At 40.7% G+C, this 11,024-nt stretch overlaps 1 protein-coding gene across 1 annotated transcript; it reads left to right on the top strand.

The window, feature by feature from the left end:
* Positions 1-2,645: 2,645 nt before the first annotated feature.
* LOC117745570 (sperm acrosome membrane-associated protein 6) lies at positions 2,646-8,717 on the top strand. Its single transcript, XM_034553981.1, is given in 10 exon segments — positions 2,646-2,859; positions 2,971-3,057; positions 3,258-3,329; positions 3,589-3,612; positions 3,707-3,811; positions 4,340-4,377; positions 4,379-4,423; positions 7,322-7,478; positions 8,208-8,391; positions 8,542-8,717. Coding segments are annotated over 10 exon segments (1,041 nt in total). The 3' UTR covers positions 8,657-8,717.
* The last annotated feature ends 2,307 nt before the right edge of the window (positions 8,718-11,024 follow it).

Below are 11,024 nucleotides of genomic sequence, written 5' to 3'. Positions count from 1 at the left end.
GGCGTTGACTTCTGATATTTCTAGCTGTTCAAGTTTCTTTCTTTCGTCACCAAAAGGTACAGAAGGTTTACATGTTTGATGAATGTTTTCCTAAAGTGTCATCCTTTTATTTCATTTACAGGTGGATTCACGTCTCATGTGCCCACCTGTGCTGCTCTCGTTTCATCTTAACTGGAAGTCAGAAGAAAGATCCTGTCTTGCTCTTAATATTGGAATAATAAAACATATTAAGACAAAGTAATAATAGGTATGACATTTGGACTGTAAATTACAAAACTTAATTTAGATTAATTTAGGGCGTTGCGGAGGATTAAACCTCAGCAATTATCATGAAGTAAAGAATAATATGAGTTGTTATGCATAAGTTATGTTTTAGGCAAATAGTCTGCTATTTATGTGTCTTACATAGAGGAAAGGGTTCGGGGCAATGAGTAAGAATTTAAGATAAATGTCCTTTTCTTTGACATTTAAGTTAGTTTCTAGACTATAATTCTGCTGCTAATGTTTCTTACATAGGCTTTGAGGGTATTGTTAAAGCCCTCTCAGTTCACTGAGCTCAGAAAATACTAATTTGTCAGTGCAGGCTCAATAAATCATGTTAAAAAATGCCCATGATATATAAACAGTTTAAAATGAATTCCTTCTCCTAAATTAATTGTCTCAACTGCTGCATTGCTGAGATTATTTGAGCCTGGCTGTGAGCAATGTTACTTTGCACTGCAAGGCAAATGATTAGTGTGGCTGAAATGCAGACAAAATGTGACGATTATGTTTTTAATTGATCTGATTAGTTTTTGCTTGTGATCTGCAGCAAGCGACCAGTTCGGTGCCGCAGAATCCAAATGTCAGATGAGGTCATGTCCTTGTTCTCGATGCAGCCACTCTGCGGTTCTTTCTTTAAATACGTTTCATCCCCGCGTTGCTTTTTTGTGCTTTGAACACATATTTAAAGCCTCCCTGTGTGTTTTAATTTCTCAGTATGCCCCTCTGTCCCTGAGACCCTTAACCTGTGAGGTCAAAGCAGGTCACAGGTGAGGTCCTCGGGAACAGGGCTGCATTCAGTTTCAACATCCTACAAAAAAAGGCTTTTTTTTCCTTCAGTATGTTGACGGTTTTCAGAATAAGTTTACCTCTCATGATGATGAAGAACCTCCCTTCTCCTGCAGCACAGACACTCAGGGGGCCAACCCTATTGGCTGGCTTTGTGTTATAGCCCTCAATGGGGGCTGATGGGAAGACAGCCGAGGGTTGTGACCCCGTCAGTTACGTCACTTTTCAGAAATCGGTTATGTGTACATTATGTGCATGTTTTGTACTATGTGCTTTGTACTGGAAAAGTGCTGTGTCTTCTACCTTAGTATGTTAATAAAATATGCCAAAAAAAAGGTTGTAGTCATTTATTTCATTTTTGTTATACTTCTTTCTGTCCGATACCCAAAAACAGAAAAAAAACAGGTGTTAAATTTGCAATCTCAGTATGCTTTACATTTTTCTCCAATTTATGCACCTTTGCTACGCTGAGCCAAAAGACTGGATTTTTACATGAAGCACCAGTATTTAATTTCTTATGTACAACTTGAATTTGTAAAAATTGTATGTATGTAAGATTTCTTAGTCAAAGTGAAGTAACACATTGTAAAATGTAATCAAACACACCAGAGACACGTATTTGGGGATTTTCCACGTCCGTCCGACCGTCTGACTTTAGCAGTCCTGGAGCAGACTTGCCTAATATTGATTGTCTTGTCTGTGTGGAGACGGATGAATGCATTAGTACCCAGCTCACCCTGCCACTGGAAATATATTAAGTTCATGTATTAGGCACCCTGTCTGGTTGCCATGGAGATACATGGGGCGAGAGGGACCGGGGAGGAGAAGGGGTGGGGGGGATAAGGAGGATGGGAGACCGAGTGGGGGATACAGGATGTGATGAGGCAGTCGACTTGATTTGTAGTCCCGTTCCCTCTTCCTCCTCCTCTGCCTCTGTCTGTCACCTATATGTCCTCTCCTGCCTCTTGCACCCTCCTCTTAGTTCCTCCTCTCTTAATTTTTCCTTTTTTCTCGAACATTATTTCACCACTACTTCTCAAAACGTCTATCATCATTATTCTAATGATGATCCTTTTGTTCCTATTTTTCTTTGACTCTCCGTCTCCCCATCCCCGCACCACCAGTTAGACTTTTACTCTTTGTGTATTTGTCTTGAGTTTTCTGACCAACCTGCTTTCCACTTAACCCCTCTACTACATAAGCATTTAACTCCCTCTTCATCTGCCCCTCTCCCCGACATCGCCGCCTCCCACCTTGGCTCGCTCCATCTCTGTGCTCTGCAGTAAAACTGGTGCATTGAGGCAGCAGGAAATCGGAGGAGACAATAGAATGGAGGGAAGTACAGAGGAGAGTCCGTGATACTCTCCTTTCCATCCCAATGATGTTAAAAGAACATGAGCAGGACATTTTTAAGATCTTATGTTAAATTTCATGTGGGATATATACCTAGAATTCATATTCAAAGCTTTGATTTTTAAAGCTCTGAATAATACACATCTCTCTGGTGTGGTCACGAGGATTGTTGTTATTCAGGATTTGAATCAAAACAATTCATACAGAAACCTTTTGTGTGAGTTTGTTGCTCATGCTGCAAAATGTGCACATCTGCTTTGTGTCTCGTGTGTGTGTGCTTGCTGTTCGGGACCTCTCTGAGCTGCTTTCAGTGCTTTGTTGATGTTCCTGACAGTCTTCGCCTGTGTTGGGGTCACATTTTGACTGAACACAATGTTAGAAATGTTGACGCCTGCTTCAGGATGCTGGACCGCATATTCAACAACCATCAGAGAGTAATTGAGGCTGGAAGAGTGGGTGCGGAAAATTATCTTTTTGATATATTTTCTTAGAATGTTTTACAATCTTTCTTTAAGGCAAAAAAACTAAAACACTATGTTCGCAGTAATATTTGTGTCCCTCTTCCAGGTGGAGGTTATGACAAACAACTGAGAGAACTTCTGGATGCAGAGATCCTGCCCATGGTGCAAGAGTTCCACGAAAAGCTGAATAATGGTAGCTGAACACCTGCTCTGGTAGACACATAACTGCACAATGTAATGAGTCTTTAGAGCATCAGAATTGGTCAGAAACAGAGAGGAATTAGACATGGGAGATTTCAAAATGATGCCCACACCACTGTGTGTTGAGACACATATTTCAGTCTTCCTCCTCCTCCTCCTCCTCCTCCTCCTCATATACTCTCCATCCATCAGACACAGTGTATGAGGAAAGATTGCAGACAGCCGCAGACAATTTCATTGCAGCTGCCTCCAAACTGCCTAGAGGTGAGACATGGTCTTTTCCCCTTTTCTTTTATCTTTTCATCTATGGTAAGGCCCATATTAGGTCATTACAGCTCCCTCAGATCTCTGTACTCACTGTAATAAGATAGTTATGTTATTACACCCTTTCAAATACTGTGGAGGATAAAGGAAGCAGTCAGGTTGAATTGACTCATACCTCTGGATCTTGGCACTGAATCAATTCATCTGATCGTAATATAATTTAGTAATCCAAGTTAACTATCTCCTTGTGGTTCCACAGTCTCTGGATGCTTCCCTCCTTGTGGTTAGTGTCTTTGTTTGTATCTCTCCAGTAACATTAATTTCCATCATATAACAATAACAATATTGTATCAGTGTTAGTTTCACACACCCATCAGGTTTTCAGAGTGCAGGTGCAGTATACAACTGTATTACCTGCCAGTATGACTCCTGTGAATTCCCTCTCGACTGTCCAGGTGAGTACTAATAATCCAACACATTGGGTTAGTGACACGGTTACATCACAATTTCTAAATAGGAAAATGTGTTCTAATCCAGATTTGACACATCCTTATGTAACTATATTCTCACCCTCATAAGCATCCACTCTTGATCCTTGAAATGCTCTTAACAGAAAGTTGGAATTTGAAAAAGAGAACACGGCAAGGTTTTACTTCCACACATTATATATTTTGCACGGAGCACCCAAGGTACTCTTTAAGTCCTTGGCTTCTTTATGCAAGGTGACTGTTGACTCCCACACACGATGGTATTCATATCAACCCTGTACAGCGCACCCACTGTTTAGCATATCATCTCTTTTACTCCATTCCTCAGAGACTGGGTTTAAGTATTATCATTAAGAAGGCTCCGACTGCAAGAGCTGCCCCCCATGAATGTTATCTCTTTCTCTCACTCTGTGTGTGTGTGTGTGTGTGTGTGTGTGTGTGTGTGTGTGTGTGTGTGTGTGTGTGTGTGTGTGTGTGTGTGTGTGTGTGTGTGTGTCCAGTTAAAGAAATGAAACGCAACAGAGAACAGCAGGAGCCAAATGTGGTGCGAAGTGCCATTTGAACTTACCAGACGACATCGAGGTGATCTGGGAGGTTGCAGAAGAGGTATGCTTTGCATATGGAGAACCATTCACTGCTTTACCTTTCAACGGTTAGATCAACATTTTGGCTTTTCTCCCAAGAGTTAAATGAGAACATTGATACCACACTCAATGTTTGACTGTTAAATATGAGGCTGGGGCCAGAGACAATGAGTCTAGCTGAGCATGAAGCCCGACTCTGTCATAGCTGGAAATGTTTCTCAATTCGAACACAACAATTGACCTAGATTGAAGTTGTGTTGTAAAAAATATATATGACAAAGTAAAACTACTGCCACAGTATACTAATTAAAATGCAAGCATGTGCGGGAATTTAGTCTTTACGCATATGACATTGCGATGCAGATGGGGGAGAGGGGGGGGGGGGGGGGGGGGGAGTATCCAATTCAGGGAATGCCAATCACAATCATGTAGTTCTAAATTAAGATAGGGTCCAACTTCATCTTTACATTAGCGCTTTCATGTACGTCAACGTACACGTGCATATTTACAATCATACCCCAAATATTACCCCAAAAGCCAGTAAAACAAGGACCAGAATTTGAAACTAACATATCTCCCCACGGTCCTAGTTTATCACTTAGCCACTTATTGAATGAAACCCCTGCAGAATCTGACGGACCAAATGTGTGAGAAATATCTGGGATGGGAATCACTAACACATCACCCGTGAAGTTCTTTTCGAGTGCAGCAAAGTTAGTGAGTGTATGCATGTGCTACCGGCACGTCTGGAAAATAACACCATGGAAAACAACACCATGGCCAACTCGTGTGAACAAGAGGCTTCAGAGGAAGCCGAATATCTCTTCAAAAGTCACTAGAGGAGGCAAATGCCGACTAATAAAACAATAGATGGATAGTACATTTAAGAAAGCCCACCAAGAATTATGTTCTGGATGGTAGCTAAGTTTGTCCTCTTCCCACCACCATGGCTTCCATTGAGTGTCTACAAACAGGTCACGTTGCTTTCGTGTAGAGGCAGGAGATGTTATGAGTCTGTCACATATGCAAATTATATAATGGATAGGTCTCCGTCAGGTGGTACACCTAACAAAATTGGAATGGCTGCTATGCAGGTTAAAAATAATAAACAATCCATTGTTCCTCCTCCACATAATCCTAGCTTTCGAAAATAGATGTCAAGGGTGTGATTGTTCCATTGTTGGCTATTGTCAGTGAGAAGATTATCCTGGGTGTGACTGTTCCATCGTTGGCTGTCGTCATTGAGAAGGTGTCCGTGAGAAGGTTGTCTGTGAGAAGGTTATTCTGGGTGTGATTGTTCCATCGTTGGCTGTCGTCATTGAGAAGGTTGTCCGTGAGAAGGTTATTCTGGGTGTGATTGTCCCGTCGTTGGCTGTCGTCATTGAGTAGGTCAGTGGTTCCCAAACTATTTCTGTCAAGACCCCCTTTGATGATATAGGAACATTGGATAAAATATTTGTATTTCTTTCTAAAATAAGTACATATCACTTCACAGTTTATTCTTCAGTTTGTTTAACTGAGAAAAAAAATAGAAAACTCAAGGTGCTTGTTAATATGTTCGGGGTGGTGGGTTTTCAGGTGTCTTTTTAATTTAGTGGGCTTCATGCTCTCTGCCGCCAGTATTTTAAGACAAAACCCACTGGGGTCTCTCATCCTGACCGACAATAGTGCTTGTGAAGCCCAGAGGCTATATTTCCTTGACTTTACCTTAGTTTGAGGCGTTGTCGAGGTGGTCGCGTCGCCTGTTGCGGCTGTAACAGAAGTTCCATCGGATTTGCGCTTTAGACCAGTCACAAATCTGTCCATCTTTGTACATACTTCCTTCTCTTATCTTTATCTTTCTCTGTCGCTCCGTATCTTTCTCGCTCTGTGTCGCTGTGTGTCTCTCTCTCGCTCTCGCTGGTTTTGCCACAGTCGGTCTGTGACATGAGCCGCTCTGGTGGCGTGGTTGGAACACAGTGCATGTCACGTCGGTTATTTTATATTGTTTTACCGGTGTATGTGTGCGTCTGTGTGTGTGGGTTGGTGATGAAGCCGCGACCCCCCTGTAGTACCACCGCGCCCCCCCTAGGGGTCGCGACCCCCACTTTGGGAACCACTGGAGTAGGTTAACCTATGCAACAGATGTGTCATTTTGTTGTTGTTTTGAGTCAACGTTGGACCGCCTACGGAACAGTAGGTGCCTGTGTGGTTGCGCTCAGGTTTTCACCTGATGCTGTACCTGTGTTCTGATACTGGATAGAGCACGAGAGAGATTAATGCAGTAGGTCAACATTGCATTTCCCATATTGCTGTTGAGGGAGGAGAATCCCTCGGACTTTGCCAAATGCGCACAAACTTGTGTTGTTCTCTTTCTCATTCCCATGCACATCAAATCAGTGGGCGGAGCCTTGGTCCACGGAAGACCTGTGTCCTACAACATTTGGCCAATTTACACAACAACTAACCTTTGCGATCAGGGCTGATTGTTAGTTTAGCAGTAGCAGTGGTGAAGGGCCCTATTAAACCACAAGTTGTACATTTAAACTTGTTTTTTTGTGCAGTGTGAACAAACCAGATATAACATGTTAATGAGTGAGCTTCAGAAGTCACACCAGCTTTTTCCCTTATTTTACGTGAAGCTAACTGTCGGCTGGTTGTAGCTTTATGTGCTCTGACCAATGGGCTATCCATACATTAACTTTAACGGTCCAGGCCTAACTTTAACCAATCGACTCTGCCTAAGCAGGGCGGTGTGAAGAAATGCATTGGGATTCATAACTACACTTACAAGAGTGGTATCAATCTTCTCATCTAACTTCTGGCATGAAAGTGAATACTATCATTACTCAAAAGTATTACCGTACGCATATAAAATCGGTCTTTGTATCTGTGCAGATAATAAATGATCAGTATTTGTAAAAATGTTATGCATGGACAGGGGAAAACCCAGCAGGTGGATCAGTTTAAAGAAGTGACTGTGGGGTTGGACAGGCTCTACTCCATCCCTTCAACCAGCTTGCAGCATCAGGGCACCTACCAGTGTGAGATCTACTCAAGCCAGCGCTCCATTGTCAGGCTTTACTACTATCTCAGAGGTAACAAGATACACCACTTTTAGGAGAAAGAATTAGAAACTGTGATGATTACTGATTGACGGGAGGACAAAACAACTCCTTCAAACTTCAGGAGAGAATATGCTTAGAAGATACAAATGCAGCATAAATAAGGTCAGAATACTGAGAATAGCTTTGGGGGGGACAGGGATTTGAAAGTTAATTCGAAAAATTGAAGAAATAAAACCCAAATAAATATTGACAGTCAATTAAATGCATTGTACAGATGCATGTAAATGAGTATGTATATATATATATATATATATATATATATATATATATATATATATATATATATACACATATACATATATGTATATACATATATGGATATGCATAAGCCTACAGCTTTGCATATGTGGATAAGTATGTATGTACTGTATAAGTACATATGTATCTTCCCTGTATGTCCTAAGTCTTAATGTAAATTATTACTGGGCTTCACCGCACTAAGGACAGACTTTTGTTTTCTTTTAGTTTTCTTCTTCTCAATGACATCATTAATGTTTCAAATGAATTACAAAGTATAAAAACAAATATCTCACGTAGATTTGTACTCAAATGTAATCAGCCATTATTACAAATAAATAATTTTTTACTCAATAAACTTTTTATTTGATCCCTCTCCCTATTCCTTCACCATTACTAGTTGTGTTTTGACCTCAACGTGAGTTGAAATGCTCCCCTGTATTCTGCCCCGCTCGGTTTAAGTGACCCCCCAGGTTGTGGCAGGCCACACAGAGCTGCAGGAGATATTCGACCTGTCTCTGCTCCCAGGAGGGCGGTTACTCCCTGCGCCTGGTGGTTCGGCCCGCTCCCTCCTCCTCCTCCCCTCGCCGCTGCTTCTCACCGCCTGTTTAACTGCTTTGCTTCTGCTGCTGTTCCTCTCCCTGGGGTAAAATGCATCTTTTACTTCTACAATATGAGACACAAACAGCAAATACACTCATAAATACCTTACCTGTGAAGTCAAGATGCACCCGACGAAGGCAGATAGTAGTTGGTATCATATACTGATTTCCACATTTTCTCTTTTCTAATGCAGAGTTCTGTATTGGTCATCTAACCATGAGCAAACGCATCATGCTGAACATGCAGATGATGATGGAGATGCAGATGCAGATGTAGATGAGGATGCAGATGAGGATTTGGGTTTCTGAGAGTTGGGAAGATGCATATAGTGCAATAAAAGCATTTCATCAAGCCTCTGGCCTTCTATAGAGCCTTACATCATAGTGTGACTCCTTTCCCCACTACAGGGCAGGAAGCTAATCAGTGGTGTCCAGGCAACACTGAACTGTCTGAAGCAACCGCAATTATTCTTATTTGTGTGTGACAGTGATGGAGAGTAACTAACTAGATTTACTCACTTACTGTAAGTAGAATTTTGAGGAGCTTGTAGTACAGAAATATTGTACTTTTATCTGACAGCTAAAGTTACTAGCTACCGTACATATTTTGATTTTGCATACAAAACACATGAGGAGCTTTAAAAATGTTTTTCATTACACTGCCAACAGTGAGTAGTTGACATAAGCTCCACTTCCACAAACTTCGACAAATACGCTGCATTGAAATGCTTTTAAGTCAAATTAATAATATACAAATAATGTAAATGGATCCAACACTCTGAAAGGTACCATTCTGAATAATTTGCTTCTGATATGTTGTGAGCATTTTGTCTAACACCTTTGCACGTTTACTGAAGTAATATTTTAAATGCAGTGTTGTCCAATTACCATCAAATGCAATACCCAACTAAACAAATTGATGCATCAGGCTGAGACAGTCAAAGCCTTCATGTGACCACAAGGAGGCAGCAAAAAACTGACTACATCCCATGTTAGAAAGCACAAGAAGAAGAAGAAGACCCCCAAGACCTCTCAGAGGATGTTTAGCTTACACTTTGTTGTTACATTTGCATTGTGTCACATCAGGGCTGTGGTACAGAGAATATTGTGTTGCTAAAACTAAATACAACATCCCCGAGCACAACTCTGAATCACATGTGAGGATGTGGAAGTATATCTATTGCAAACCACATTTTCACTGAGAATGTAACACTTGAGTCATACTTAATGTTTGCCAACAAATGATTTGTTGGAGTAGAACCTGAATGTTTTAAACCCTCTGATGTCAAAGCCAGTCTTTATGGACCAGTCAAGAGGGAAAGGCAGAGTGAGAGTAATTAAACGTTACATAACAAATTCCCTTTATCCTTTTGTACTTTGTACAGTGTGACATCAAAACACTTTTCAAGATGGAAAATGTCACTGATTTTTCTTAAGTGACCCAGATAAGCATCAATATAATCATTTTAAACCTTGCTTCTCCTTGCTTCTGGTTGCTTGATTTCATTTAGATAACACATTTTACCTTTTGCACAGCTTAACCAGAAACTGTGACTAAAAGTATATAAGCGATCAATAAAATCAATAAATAAAAAGTATATAAGCGTTGTTTTGTACAAATATGTTACATTATATTATGAACATGTTATATGGATTTTATGGATATATTGGATTATTTAGCTATGATGGGGTGTATATCATAAATTAATTATGTTTTTGCCAAATTCTATAATCACAAGTGTAAGTTTACAAGCCAAATACCTATTTTTTGTGTTTTTTTACAAATAATGCTGTTCTATCAAAACGATGTGTCTGTAACTCTGGCTGCCACCGATTTACAGTACTGTGAATCTTCAACCCTTACAAATGATCTACACGTTACACAAATCCTCCCAGAATAGAGGCCGGATCTATATGGGAGAAGTACCTCGACATCTCTGAATCGTTCACCCAATGGCCTCTCTTTTGCGTTTGGGATGCTGAATATTAGATTTTGATTGATTTGATATGACCCCCTTGAATAACAAATTAAATATACAGATACGGTGTGTCCTCGATTGATTTTCTTTGGAAGCTCCACTCCCCTGTTAAAACTCCCCTCTTAAAACACATCACATGTCAACTCGCTATGAGTTTGTCACATAGTGCTGCTGACAGACTCAGATGCAGTAAAGTATGACATTATATTATATTACCATGAGAATGGCGTATATTGACTACCCTTGTATTATGTCATTCGCCCAGAAACATTTTTAACCTGCATGCCACCAATGCTTAATGTTAATCTTTGAGCTGCAGATTAGCTTCCCTTTGAGTGGGATCACATAGACAACAGTCAGTTAGTGTCCATAGAGGAAGAGAACAGCGTGTTTATAGCTTGTGAAGTTTAATCTTCAGTAAATTATACAACCCATATAGCAAACAATCATGTTATTGATGAATGCTCTGCTACAAAGTATTTTACCTCTTCCTTGATAGTTAAATAGTTCCTAGGAACCTCCTGTTCTGATAACTGCAGGCCAACAGGCTGGAGCAGTGGTTGGTGGTTCCAGGTACAAGAGGGAGATATCAGACATCTCAGGCACAGTCTGCTCTTGTCGGCATCACCCCACACAAATACAGTGCCTGCCTATCGCTGGAGACTACCCATTCTTAATGCAAAGGGGACTCATGACTG

This window comes from Cyclopterus lumpus, chromosome 16 (assembly GCF_009769545.1).
Source record: "Cyclopterus lumpus isolate fCycLum1 chromosome 16, fCycLum1.pri, whole genome shotgun sequence".
Classification (NCBI taxonomy): domain Eukaryota; kingdom Metazoa; phylum Chordata; class Actinopteri; order Perciformes; family Cyclopteridae; genus Cyclopterus; species Cyclopterus lumpus.
This window is presented reverse-complemented; position numbering and strand designations above follow the sequence as displayed.